General features: G+C 43.9%; 1 protein-coding gene across 1 annotated transcript in view; it reads right to left on the minus strand.

Annotated features, from left to right (window-relative positions):
* Positions 1-14,920, minus strand: part of SLC39A10 (solute carrier family 39 member 10) — a 79,196-nt gene that overhangs the window by 8,245 nt on the left and 56,031 nt on the right. The window contains exons 7-8 of the mRNA XM_019553883.1: positions 14,495-14,866; positions 12,462-12,542 (exon numbers count right to left, since the gene is read on the minus strand). Of these exons, the coding sequence (XP_019409428.1) occupies positions 12,462-12,542; positions 14,495-14,866 (453 nt within the window). The remainder of the gene's footprint in view (positions 1-12,461; positions 12,543-14,494; positions 14,867-14,920) is intronic.

Genomic DNA, 14,920 nt, shown 5'->3' on the forward strand with positions numbered 1-14,920 from the left:
GGAAAAGAGGCATCCATCTGTCACCCTCACCTGTTGTCTTGGGAGGTCTGCTGCTTGCCTGGAGCCCAGATCTGAGATGTCACAGAAGAATTACTGAGACTCATCCAACCCTCCTTCCCCCCCTTCCCACTTACCAGCTGGAAACAGCTCTCCACACTGCCAGCTCTGCTCCATGCTGCACTGTAGCTGCAGACAGCACAGGTATTTATCGGCCAAATTATCAGCCCCATAAGGCCAATATTCGATATAGAAAATTTTCTTCATAATGGTACCGATCCAATATCAGACCGATGTGTTGGTACACCTCTAGTAAAAAGAGACATCATCTGACAAAAGAGATCAAATTATTTACTTCATTTCCAAAATTCTCTCTTAGCTCTGAAGACAGGAATCCAAAAACAGGCAACAGCAGCACCAAGTTTAGACTGCATGGTGTAAAACGGCAATTAGATACCAAGTTCAAAAGATGAGTAGTTTTGTCTAAGAATGAACACATTTAGCCTCCACCAAGAATTGTGATAACTGCAAACACCCTTGAGAATTTTTTCTCCAGATCAAACTATACAGAGCATTAAAATACCACACCCAGACAGCAGGATATGCGATGCAAGTTCACACGCATACAATTACTGTCCCTGAGGTAACTGTTCTAACATTTCAACTTCGTCTTTGTGAACAAGCTGATTTACTTCAAATGATACGCTTTCTCCTAATGCTCGAATTTATAATACCAATAGAGCCTCTTTTTTAATGATTCATACAATTTCTATCGATACAGATAGTTGTGAATCTTGTAAGCCTTTAAAAGTTTGTAGTAATGCACTTTGTGCCACAAAGGAAGCTGTAGCTTTGCCTTGTGCAGGCGGGAGAAAGGGGGAGGGTAAATCAGGCTACTCAAAACTTGCCTATATGAGACATTATACCATATTAAATATAGGTTTGATTAAATCCACCTAGATAAACCAATATGAAAGGCTATGAAGGTACTTATTCTCAATTAATTTAATGCTGTTAGGAATAGGTTTAATGTAAAATGAAATAATACATTCTTAAATCATGCAAAGGTGTCAACGTAAGAACAAAGCAAAGGGGTGGTTCAGTTTGACTGTCGGTCAAGAAAAAAACGTGTACAAACCCAAACCCCTCCTCTCTCACCCCAAGAACAAAAATGAGCTATTTCTCATTTGTTTTTCTGAGGTAGACAAAACCTTCGCTCCAGTCTCAATTACATTCACAACTACAAATTGTCTGAACACTAAATTACCTGATCTGTGTATTTACTCCAGCCCCAGCTATATCATAAGTTGTGTATGCACCAATATAGAATGAATTGGTCTTAACTGTTTTACTGTCAGTAGAAAGCGAATCTGAGAAAGTTTGCAGAACTTTAAAACAGCCTATAAACTAAAATGGGACACCCTAATCTGACTTGCAAATTATTTCTAAGTGTACACAAAAATCTTACTACCTAGTCACTAAACAGAACTGTTCTCATTTATTCTTAATTAGCATATGCAATAGCCCAAGTTTTTCACTCTGATAGTTAGGCCCCAAAATACCTTTAAAAAAACCAACCACCCGAACTGAAAAACACAAAACAAATTAGCTTATTGCCATGTGAAACTTAAGTGACAGAAATACTATCTTGAGCCAACAGTGGCAAGGCGCCAGTCACGTCTCTGGTAAGTTTCCCCAGAACTCATCAAGACTCTTTCTCCTAAGCACCTAGATTTGAAACAGGAGGGTATTATTCAGTTTATATTGGTCTTCACTTGCAATTTCTGCTGTAACTCAGGAATCCTGCGAGGAGCACCAGCTCGTAAAATAACCTAGCTCCCTCCCTAATAACCTGAGGTAATTGCTGAAATCTTCAGCATCTCTACTTCATGCTTGCTTTCTTTAAAGTTATTTTCTTTCCTCAGTTTAAAAAGTAGATGGAGACTAAAGATTCTCATCTAACTAGCATTTCAGTCACCTTTTAAATCCTGTTAATTCAAGAGGAAACAAAGAAGATACAGTCATTTTAGTAAAAACACTAGTCAAATTATTTTATCTAGAAAGAGAAAGTTTGCAAATAATCTAAATGGAGATACACAACAAAAGCCTTTAAGACAGCATTTCTTGGTTTAAAATGTATTTTTCTTGACACAAAACTTGAAATCAAAGAATTGTTTGGCTTGAGGGAAGTGTAGGTCTGAAAGAACTACTGTGATGACCATCAGTATGTAGTCCTCTTGGCCTGCCAGAGGAGATCATCTACTCTGGATAGTCAGAGGTTGATGGATCTGTCATCTGTGTTTCTGATAGGAGCTGCAGCTCTGCTGTCTACTGTGTTCAAAAAACTGTGATCTTTCAGCATTTATCTCATCCCTACCATTACACTATACCATTCCCCCATATAAACAAAATTTAAACAGATTAGTTGTCAACTGTCAAACCCATAAATCCCTTGTAATAGTATTTTACCCTCTAATTATCCCCTTTCTACTAGGGAGCTACTGTACCCCAAATGCTCATGAACAGGGAAAGGTACCCTGCTCTGCATTTCTAGCTGCTCTGACTATTCAGTATTATGCAGTAGTACCCAAAAATCTCAATCAGGATTAAGAACTCATTATATAGGATATATATGAAAACAAAACCACAATTCCTGTCATAGAGACTTTTCAATATACACAGACAAATGATAGACTAAGGGTGATGGGCAAAGGGATATAATCGAATATATATATTGCCTAACACACATACATATGCATGCATGTGTGTGCCTATATAAAAGTGCATTTTTATAAGAAAGAGAAATTAAGTTGGACCCCCCTTATCTGCCAGAAGTTATTAACTGATGGATTCTTTTGGGCTATGGATTGGCAGAGGAAAAAAATTACCCACGCTGTAGCTGAAGAAGTTATGTGCCTAGTGCAATGTGAAACTTGCTGCTGCTCATGTCAATGGGTGTCTTGCCACTGACATTAATAAAAGCACACCCAGGCCCAAAAATAAGGCCTTAGGGTACAGGAGAAAACTGAGAACTAGCAACGTTTGTGAGCCATACTTGGAAAAGACACTGTGATAGCTCAGTCCGATCATTCTGATTTTACAAGTTAAACTGAGTTCAGCTCTCACAGATGCAAATTTAAAAAGATTATCAGGTTCAGCCAAGTTCAGAATAACCCCCTAGTGATCCCTCATACATTACTGTTAGAAAATGAGACAAGTGAATGTTTTGCAAATTTAGGAAAATTTGAAGAGATCATACCCTTGAGAACTGAGAAAGCAGAATTTGCAATGTAATATCTTTTACTTGGACCAATGAAGGGCACTTTATGCCTGAAAGCTGCTTAATTTCTCCCCCATCCGTGTCATTGGTTCAACAGAAGATATTACTAAGAAAATCCTGCCTTTCATATATTCCCAGTGATCTGGGCCAGAGTTTCTCACAATGTACGGAGACAATGACCATACATTTTGTATTTCTGAAGGCATTAAATGGCATGTCTGAATCATAAAAAAGAAAGGAAAGTAACTTTAGCTCACCAGGAATGGCTGCATGTTCTTTAAAAGTTAGTTTATTCAGAAATGCATGCTAATCTTTAACTCCCCCCTCACCCTTCTCACCTGCATATGCTTTCAACATAGCACGGAGAGGAGGAATGTATTGCTGCCTCAAACTCTCTTGACCTGCCTGAAAGCGACAGTAAGTGAACCTTTAAAATTCAGTGAAAGGATGTTGCCCTCCACCTGAGAGCTGGGTTTAAAGAGGCAGTTCCTTGCTGTGCTCGTCTAGTTTGGCCTGAAGCAACCAAGAGCAGGAAGTGAGACATTTGTTCTCTTCGGGGTCTACAGCTAAACTTGGCAAAGCAGATACAACTAATATAAGCTGTCTCACCTAAATCTACTCTCCAGCCCAGAATAACTACATCACTGGCCCTTCCCCAAACCTTTCTTTTGAAGGAAAGGCAACTCCTATGGTTTCTGGAACTTCTGAAGAAATTCCCATGGGCACTTCCCTGAATAGGTGTTAAATTAATCCCATTATCCTGACTAAAATTCTTATTCTAACAGCCTATACTGCAATCCCTTGAGATGCCCTGCAGCTTCGCTTCTTGCCTTAAATGCTCCGTAGCGCTGTGTTCCAATTGCAGACAGCTGCTCCATTACCTCCCATGTATCTTTTACACTCCGTATGTGTCCTTTATTACCTAGAAGACTGAGTCTTAATTAGTAGCCACACTTCTATAATGACTTTTCAAAGGACTGCAAAGCTTTACAAGTATTTTGTTGTTTAAAGCTTTCCTTGAAGGGGCACAGATTGGCCCCCAATTAAGTCCTGCTTTCTGGCTCTAACTATAGCTATAGTTATAGCAGTCAGTCAGGTTATACTTATTTGAAATGCCAGAAGTTATGACAAACCTTTGCTGTGGAAGTACTGGAGAGCACATAGGCAAAGAAATATTGAATGAAAAGAAGAAAGAGAATACCAGTAACTTAAAGAATATTGATAGGTTTTTCTCCTTTTAAAATTTCTGGTGTACTCATTTTTACCCTTTCCTTCTATCTTTAAAAAAAAAAAAAAATCTACAAGTGAGAATATGGCTTCAGAAAATAGTGCTCAGGAGGTATTCAAGTTACCAACTCTCAAAGGCTGGAGAAAACTGCAAATGGAGGTGTAATTCAGCAAAGAAAAATGCTCAAGGATACACTGATTTATATTACGTTGCAGCCCCCAAACTATAGTGAGCTGTAAGAAAACCCCCTGCAAAAATCATACTGTTTTAAGTAGTTACAGACAACCTTGCATCCACTACACCCTTCAAGGTGGTGGTAGCTTCACCAGTGTTACTTGACACTAAAAACAGGGTCTGCTTTAAAAAATCTGTTGTGATGGCAATAGTTTCTGATAAAAACACCTGCCTGGAAACCCCCATCTGTGGACAAGGAAGATGGCACATGTCCTGTTCACACTGACTTTTATAGACTCCAATAATCCACACTTGCTTTCTTTCATAATATATACCAAAACAGCAGCTCAAAACCAAGACATTCTATATCATATTAAACCCCTCCCCCCAAAACCCCAAGTCTATGAATTTGCCTATGTAACCTGTTTTCCATAACATTATCTTACAAAACCATAGGAAAGTAGGGGTAGACATCCAGCTCAGTCCACTGCTCAAGGTAGAAGCATCTGTGACTGAAGCATCATAGGCAGGTGTTTGTCTAACCTGCTCTTAATAACTTACAAGGGTAGAGATTCCAAGATCTCTTCCAATGCTCAACAACCTTCATAGTGAGAAAATTATTCCTAATATTCAACTTAAATTTCTCCTTCAATTAAAGACTACTGGCCCTTTTCCTTGTATTTGAGTGCTGCTATCAAATCTCCTCTCAGTCCTCTCTTCTCCAAACTATATTCTTTTCTTTCAGCCTCTCCTTAGAGATTTTGCTTTTCAGGCCTATAATCATTTTTGTTATTCTCAACTGTACTCTTTCTAATTTGCCCACATCTTCCTTCAAGTGCAGTGCCTAAAACTTCAGCTACTTCACGTGAGTCTTCACCAGTGAACAGATGGGAGAATCACTTCCCTTGACTTGCAAGCAATGCTCCTATTAATACAATCCAGTACGCTGAAGTCCTTTTTTCTCTTTTTTTTGCAATAAGAGCACACTGTTGGCTACTATTCAGCTTTGGTCTGCCACTGCAATGGACCGTATGGTGGTGGAGAGGGGGCATGACCCCCACGCACCGGCTGGGCCCTTCAGAGTTCTTAGCGCACAATGTGACTTTAAGTATTGCCATGGTGGGGGGGGGGGTGTGTGCAAATGCAAGTATTGGCCCCCAGGTGCGGAGACCCACAGTACATCACTGGTCCATCGTGACTCCTGGATCATTTTCTGCAGCACTGAAGTCTACCCAAGTCAGTCTTTCCCCAGTCTGTATTTGTGGATGCAATTGTTCTCTCCCAAGTGCAGAATTTTTCATTTGTCCTTGTTGGATTTTGACTGATTATTTACCATTTCTCTGGTTTACCTAGGTTACTGTTTCTCTGGTTTTGAAGGTTGCTTTGAATCCTAACTTGTTCCTTTTCAGTGCGTTTCTCAGCCAGGATGCCATTAGATCCTTTCAAGAGTGCTGCAATGAAGGGGCTGCTGCAGGCAGAAGTGCCACAAACATCTAGTGCACAGCAGCATGGCCATGAGTGCACGTGTGCGGCATGAGTGCACATTTCTTCTGGGTTGTTTATCCGATAACTCTAAAGCAGGCAAGAGAGCCCAGTCATGCCACAGCCCTTCCCAGTCTTTCCCCGATGCTCCTGTCAGAAGCAGAGAAGCACAAGATGATTTAACCTGCCCCATACAGTTGTTTCCAGGAGATGCCTACAGGGTCAAACTAGGAAGGCCTGTGGCACTCCTGCCTGCTTCGGGCTTATCAGAGAACTATAACATAAGAAGAATGTGCACTTATGCCAGATCTCTTCATAATCTTGCCTGCAGCAGTGGTGGCAGCTCCCAACTGAGAACTACTGGCAACCCCCCTGGTTGCCATCTTGGGACCAGAAGTCCCACCCCCTAACCCAGGGGCATGCAATTATTTTGGGTGGAGGGCCACTTACTGAGTTTTGCCAAGCCATTGAGGGCTTCATGACAGGCAGCCCAGGGCAGATGAATATTAGTTTTCTAAATTTTTTAGGGGCCCCACGGGCTGGATAGAATGGTCTGGTGGGCTGCATCCAGCCTGCAGGCTGCATTTTACCCAGCCCTGCCCTAACCCCTGACCTTTCCCACCAAAAGTCCCTCCCCTTGCCCCCAGAAGTACTGCTTTTGGGAAGGGGATTTGCCATCTTGGAACTGGAAAAAACAAACAAACTGTATACTAAAAATCAAACATTGACAATAACATTTTAATTTCATTTTAAAACTTTTTTTTCCTGATTTGAGTGCATTTCTGTGGTGTTTATAGAGGTGACAGCATAATACTTCAAAATGAGGGCTTACTCTTGTATACTGAGGGCATGTGGAAGGGTATGTATGCATGGGTATGGGGTTTGTGGGGTGCTACTGGTGGCTGTGTGTGTATGTGGGGTATGCAAGAGGGTGTGGGGGTATGTGGGGGCGAGGGGGGCTGTGGGGTGAAGAAGGAGGGTGGCTGTGGAGCTATGTGTGGGGGGAGTGGGGTATGTATAGGGTGTGTGAGTGTGCATATATGGTGGGGTGTGTGCACCTAGCAGTGAGCAGGGCTCCCCCCAGAGGCACGCGTGTGTGTGGGGGTATGTGTGCGGGGCTTCTGATTGTGTGCAGGGGAGGGTGTAGTTGTTGGGTTTGTGGGTATGTGGTGTGTGCATGGGAGCCCCCCCATTTGCACCAGCCTGAGCCAGTCAGCACTCGCCCTCACCCCACAACAGACCAGAGCCCAAACATTCTGCAGCACTTCCCCACCAGTGCCAGTGTTCAGCCCAGCCTATGTCTGCTCTGGACTCTTCCCACTGATCTGCTCCCACTGGGGTCTCAGGCACAGCTCTGACCTGGTGTGCCCCATGCCTGCTTTGCACCGCCCACCCATGGCACATCCTGCCGCCTCCTGGGCAAGCAGCGAGGCTGGGGAGGCTCTGCAGCTGGACTGCTTTTCTAGCCAGGCCACATGATGTGGGCTCCTGCTGGTGCCACTGGCCCCAGCCCCACAGTACCAGTAGGGACCCGCACTGCACAGCCCCGACCCCACGCACCTCCTCTGGGTTCACCCGTCCAGGCTCAGCATGGGCGGTGCTCAGCATGGGAGGAAAAGCAGCCCCTTCCCCTCACCGCTGCCAGCCATTCCCTGCTGCAGCCACCCAGAGCCTGTGCTAGGATGCCCCGTGTCTGTGCTCTGCATTGCCACCGCTGCCCTCCTGGGCAGCCTGACACAGGGCAGCTCAATGTGGGCTCTGGGCAACTGCAGCAGAAACGGCCTGGTGGTGGCGTGGGGGGGGCTGCTCTTCCCTCTGCACTGAGTAACAGTTTCTGTCCAGCGCCACCACTGTTGAGCCCAGGGTGGGCAAGCCCAGAGCAGGTACAGGGCATGCAGGGTCGGGGCTGGGCAACGTGGGTCCTCGCTGGTACTGAGTGGCTGGAGCCAGCAGTGGCAGCAGCCAGAAGGAGCTGCCACCACCTGGACCGCCTAGAAAGGTAGTTCAGCTGTAGAGCTGCCCCAGCCATGCTGCGGGCCCAGGAGTAGAAGGACATGCCACAGTTGGACTGTGTCTGGGCCAGGCAGGACCAAGGGATCTGACATGGGCTGGACAAACACCAGAAATCGGATCCGGCCCATGGGATCTTGCCCACCCCTGGTCTAGCTCCAATCTCTCTGGAACCATCCTTCAGGTAGCTGAAGGCTGCTATTAACTCCTCTCTCAGTCTTCTCTTCTCTACATAAATAAGCCCAGTTCCCTCAACCTCTCACTCCCTTAAACATTTTCAGTGCTCTTCACTAAACTCTCTCCAATTTGTCCGCATCCTTTCTGTGATGGGGAGCCCAAAACTGGACACAGTACTTCAGATGTGGCCTCCCCAGTTCCAAATAGAGGGGAATAATTGCTTCCTTTGATTTGCTGGCAACACCTACCAATGCAGCTCAGTATGCTGTTAGCCTTCTTAGCAACAAGGGCACACCACTGGCTCATATTCAGCTTACTATCCATTGTAACCCTCAGGTTCTTTTCTGCAAAGCTCTTGCTCAGTCAGTTAGTCCCCAGCCTGTACCAATGCATGGGATTGTTCCATCTTAAGTGCAGGACTTTGCACTTGTCCTTATTGAATTTCGTAAGATTTCTTTTGGTCCAATCCTCCAATTTGTCTAGGTCCGTCCAGGTGCATTGACACGAGATGCTATGCTGCTACAGCAACAAGCTATGTTGCTGTAGCTTGCTGCTAGAGCGATGCAGCATCAGTGGGCATGAACTGTGACACCAACGCTATTGCACAGTAGCAACACGAAAAAACCTGTGCAGCATTGGGACTGCACAGTAACACTGGTTATTACATAGTCATTTAGTACTTGCTTAAGCACTAAATGACAGCAATAACAACTGTGCAGTCCGGCATACATGTAGATGTGCCCTCTGAATCTACTCCATAGCAAAGTGTCCCATTATCACTAACCCCATATCTACTCCAGCATATCTACTACCTAAGTTTGATGTCATCTGCAAACTTGCTGAAGGTGCACTCCTTGCCATCTTTCAGGTCACTGATGAAGATATTGAACAAAACTGGCCCCAGAACTGACTCTGGGGGAACTCCACTTGATACCGGCTGCCAACTAGACATTAAGCCATTGACTACTACCCTCTGAGCCTGATGACGCAGCCAGGTTTCTACCCACCTTACATTCCATTCATCAATCAACCCATACTTACTCAGCTTTTCTGCAAGAACGCTGTGGGAAACAATCAAAAACCTTCCTAAAATCAAGGTACACCACATCCACTGGTCTCCCTGCATCCAGTGAGCCAGTCATCTCATCATAGAAGGCAATCAGGTTGGCCAGGCATGACTTGCCCTGGGTGAATCCATGCCAACTGTTCCTAATCACCTTTTCATCTACAGGCTTAGAAATGTATTCCTTGAGGACCTCCTCCAGGATTTTTCTAGGGATTGAGGTGAGACTGACTGGTCTGTAGTTCCCTGGATCCTCCTTTTCTCCTTTCTTAAAAATGGGCACTATATTTGCCCTTTTCCAATAGTCCAGAACCTCTCTGATCACCATGAGTTTTTAAAGATGATGGCCAGGGGCTCTGCAATTACATCAGCCAACTCCCTCAGCATTCTTGGGTACATCCCATCCAGCCCCATGGATTTGTATATGTCCAGATTTTCTAAATAGTCACTAACCAGCTCTTTTGCCACAGTTGGCTGCTCACCTCCTCCCCAAACTGTACTGCCAGGTGCAGTAGTCTGGGAGCTGACCTTGCCTGTGAAGACTGAAGTGAAAAAGGCATTAAATACTTCAGCCTGTTCTGTACCCTCTGTCACTAAGCTGCCTTCCCCATTCAGTAAGGGACCCACACTTTCCATGACCTTCCTCTTGTTACTAACATACTTATAGAAACATTTTTTGTTACCCTTCACATGTCTTGCTAGCTGCAACTCCAATTGTGCTTTGGCATTCTTGACTTCATCCCTGCGTACCCAAGTGATACGCTTATACTCCTCTCTAGTTATTTGTCCAACTTTCCACTTATAAGCTTCTTTTTTGTGATTTAGCTTATTGAAGAGTTCCCTGCTAAGACAAGCTGGTCTCCTGGCATACTTGCTAGTCTTTCTGTGCACCAGGAAGGTTTGTTTCTGCACTTTCAGTAAGGTTTCTTTAAAATACAGTCAGCTCTCCTGGACTTCTCTCTCCCTTAGACCCAAGGGATCTGCCCAGAGTTCTCTGAGCAAATCGAAGTCCACTTTTCTGAAGTCCAGAGTCCTTACTCTATTGCTCCCCTTCCTTTCCTCAGGATCCTGAATTTGATCATGTTGTGGCAGTGTGGCTGGCCATCCACTACTACATTCCTCACCAATTTTTCCATTTCTGAGCAGCACATCAAGAACACGGCCCCCAGCTGGCTGTTCCAGAACTTGCACCAGAAAGTTGTCCCCAATACTTCAAAAACTTCTTGCATTGCCTCTGCACTGCTGCACTGTCCTCCCACCAGATGTCAGGGTGACTGACGTCCCCCATGAGAACCAGGGCCTGTGATCTGGAAACTTCTGTTAGTTGTTTGAAGAATGCCTCATCCACCACATCCTCCTGCTCTGGTGCTCTATAGAAAACACCCAATGCAGCATCACGGCAGAAGTTGCTTTTATCTCTGACCCTAACCCAGAGACTTTCAACAGGCCTATCTCCAGTTCCATACTGGACCTCTGAGCAATCATATGGCTCTTTTACATGAAGTGCAACTTCCTCTCCTTGTCTCCCCTGCCTGTCCTTCTGAACAGTTTATACCCATCCACGACAGTGCTCCAGTCATGTGAACTATCCCACCAAGTCTTTGTTATTCCAGTCACATCACAGTTCTGTGATAGTGCAAGGATTTCCAACTCTTCCTGCTTGTTTCCCAGGCTCCGTGCATTCATGTGCAGACACCTGAGGTAGCTAGCTGGTTACCCTATTTTCTCAGGAAGAATGAGGTCTCCACTGTTACCCCTCTTCCTGTTTGTGCTTCCTTCAGGTCACCCGCTTCCCCACTTACCTCAGGGTTTTGGTCTCCATCCCCCGGCAAACCTAGTTTAAAGCCCTCATTAAGATTGCAAGCCTGTCTGAGAAGATGCTCTTTCCTGTCTTCATCAGGTGGATCCCATCTCTTCTTACCAATCCTTCTTCTTGGAACATCCCGTGGTCAAAGAAACCAGAGACATATTGGTGACACCACCTGTACAGCCATGCATTTATCTACAGGATGCTCCTGCTCCTGCCTGGGACCTTTCCCTTGACCAGAAGGATGGAGGAGAATACCACCTGAACCTGTCCCCTTCACCCTTGTACCCAGAGCCCTGTAGTCACTTTTGATCTGCTCAGGGTCTCCCCTGCCAGTATCATTAGTGCCCATATGAATGACCAGCACGGATAGTAGTCAGAGGGACAGACGAGTCTTAGTATTCCTCTGTGACATCTTGGATCTGGGCTCTGGGCAAACAGCAGACCTCCTGAGACAACTGGTCAGCCTGGCAAAAGGGATTCTCCAACCACCACTACCTGTTGCTTCTTCTTGGTGGTGGTGGTCTTCTCAATGATTCCCACCTTGGGGAGGCCTGTTCTGTCATCTACCAATGGAACATGCTCCTCCCCATGTTGCTAGGGATCCACATCTGTTCTCCAGGCAAACTGCTACAGGTGCAGATGAAGATTTCTGTTTGCTGCCAGATCAACATACAGAATACTTTGCAGAGCATAAGAATCCATAAGGATTCAACCAGTTATTTATTCACTGTAATAAAATGTAGTACATCGTTAAAAAAAGGAATACTGCACCTTCTCTATATGCAGGGCCCACATATCACATAAGTTTGAGCTAATTGATATGGTAGCTCTCAGTATGAACTATTAGCAGAATATGAATTTTTAAAATATCCATCATTGATGGAACCACCAGAACAAGTACAGTGGCCAATGCATAAGTCAGCTACTCCAATCTGTTTAGTTCATTATAAAAAAGCGTTCTGAAAGTTTCACATTCAGAATAGACAGCATAATGACGACACCAGGTTTTTTCCAAAATATTCATGTATTGATATTCTCATTATATGGAGTGAATGATGACACTGTTCAATCATGTTCTGTATGTGAATTTTTGTGGTTTAAAATGGTCACCCTAATGTGGTTCACATCACATTAGTTACCTTCATTAGTGTGGCAATAGCTCTTGGATACATTTTGCATAAAGTAGCTATTTATTTACTGTGAAAGAGATTAAATATATCAAGCTTAAGTAATTAGTTACCAAATTCGTGGGGAAGCTCATGACAAAACACTGCTATAGAAGTACTAATTCCTCCTGTCAGTCCGGCACTAAACGCTGCTCCTGGAAAAATAAGATGTTAATGGTATTTTAATTTTGCAGGAAATTTAATAATAATAATAATAATAATAATAATAATAAAACAACATAATAAACAGCACTGCCTTTGTGAAACTGCTAATTTTTTTGCAGAATATGCCATTTCAGCGTAAGCTTCCCATTGTTTTAGGATTTTCCTAGGATGCAAATTAGCAAAAACACTAGGTTCCTTTGGGTAGAAGGTTAAGTATAAGAGAGCCCCAACCACCTGTCTCCTCTTTTCCATATTTTTAAGAAAAAATCCTTGGAAGCTAATATATTTTGGCAGAAGGCCTGGGATAGCATATTTGGTCCATCTGTTTATTTGTTGGCCCCTCAGAAGGTTAGACAAGACAGGTCCCTTAGTGCTTATTAAACTTGGACCACTCATACAAAATCTGTTTTAACACAGAACAAAGTTATACATTCAGGTATAATGAACGCAAGCTATAGCTCCAGATAAGGAACTTTAGTTTAGAAATGGTGACCACAAATAGGATGCACAAGCCAAAGAGACTAAAGAAATGCACCTATAGATGCAAGATGCACCTCCAGAAAAAAATCAAATAGCTTCAAGACACCTCACCTGGGCTTGTCAAACACCCCTCGAAAGAGGACATCCCACTGCACTGGAGACAGTGTCAAGGGAAAAAGGGAGAGTAGCATGAAACAAGGGAACACTGCAGAGAAGGGCCCAGAAAGGAGGGTGTCGGCCTGAGAGCAGGGAGAGGAAATCCAGCTTTGTGGTGTTCAGGGCTCTGTGGGCTGAACTGAAACAGAGCAGCTTCCCTTTGGAGGGCAAGAAAAACTGTTTGCTGAACTTCGGTTTCCCAATAAATGCCCTTCTTGAAGTGGACCTGTCTGCACTGCTGCTTGGCACTTCAGGGTGCACTCCTTTCCCCTCTGAAGGGGTCAAGCTTCTTGCAGAAACTGAACAAGAAAGTAACCAGGGACTGGGACTGAAAGTCTAGGGTCTTGGAAACCAAAGGAGCCAGGGGCACTCGGAGACTAGACAAGGCTAAGGATTCTGACCAAGCATCCCCTGTGAGAATCCATGACAAAGACTCAGTGCACTACACTGTGGGATGGGTGAGGGAGGTGCAGAGGCGGCAGGCTAGCACCCATTTCTAATAAGCTGTGCTTGACAATTCTCATTTTTCTTCAAATATGATGTGTTCAAAAATGCACTAAGCAGGGTTTCTGGTTGTAGCCATGTTGGTTTAAGGACATAGGCAGGCAAGATTCTTTGGGTAGGTGGGATATCTTGTATTAGACCAACTAAGGACTAAGTGTATTTGAAAGAGTGATGTTAACATATTATTCAAATCGACAACAAAAAGGCCTACTACTTCTGCTCCAGTTTCTCTCCCCAGAAGTAGTCTCTACTACACTTGGTTAGCAACAAAGCTATTATTGGTATTGTTTACAAGGGAACTTATCTTGCTCAAACACAGGCTAAGTTAATTGGAGTACAACTTAAGTATTTTTGGTATAGCAAACAGCTCTGGAAACCTGACTCACAACACAATTATGACTGATGATAAACTGAAAGTTTGAGATTTCTTTTCATTTAATATTTTGAAAGAAGAGAGTTATGAAATCCAGACAATAAACAATTATTACAGTCACCAGGGATTTCATACACGGTTTTAGTTTAAGGGATATTTGGCAAAAACGTCTTGCCCTTCCCCTTTGTAGCACTGGCACTTGGGAAAATAGTGTAGACAGGGTTCCCGTTTTTTTAAATATACTGAAGTCCTTATACGAGCTTTAAGCAAGGTTAAATAAAACAATACTTAAAGCCATGACAAACATCTATGGCACTGCTTCTAACAATACTTCTGATACTGCTGCCATGTAGTGGGCTTCCCATGCAGTGAATTTTCTAGGGCACGTACAGCTGTAAAAAACACGTCTTGCACCCCGTATGCACTTACCTATTGCTAAGCCATCACTAAAATTGTGGATGCCATCTCCCATAATTACCATCCAAGCTATGTTGGCTATGCCAGTATCTTTCAGGTCTTTTCCCGAATGGCAGTGGCCATGGGAATGGTGGGAATGTTTGTGGTGCCAGTGATGGTTGTGTTTTCTAGCTATGATTTTATCTTCTCCAGGGCTGTCATCATATTCTGCATCATGGAGATTGTGCTCTTGAACAGCATGCAAGACATCGTTGTGAGAATGGTGCATATTGCATGCATTTTCTCCAGACAGGAAGTTTTTGGGCGGGGATTCCAGCTGGCCATCTAGATCAGTCAGTTCAGTTTCATTAAGTCGATCTTCAGATACAACTGAGTCATCAGCTCCTGTATTAAAGCCAGCCAAAGAGACACGGTATGTTAATTCTTAATTAAGACACC

Source organism: Crocodylus porosus, unplaced genomic scaffold (assembly GCF_001723895.1).
Source record: "Crocodylus porosus isolate Cpor-Errol unplaced genomic scaffold, CroPor_comp1, whole genome shotgun sequence".
In the NCBI taxonomy this organism is placed as follows: domain Eukaryota; kingdom Metazoa; phylum Chordata; order Crocodylia; family Crocodylidae; genus Crocodylus; species Crocodylus porosus.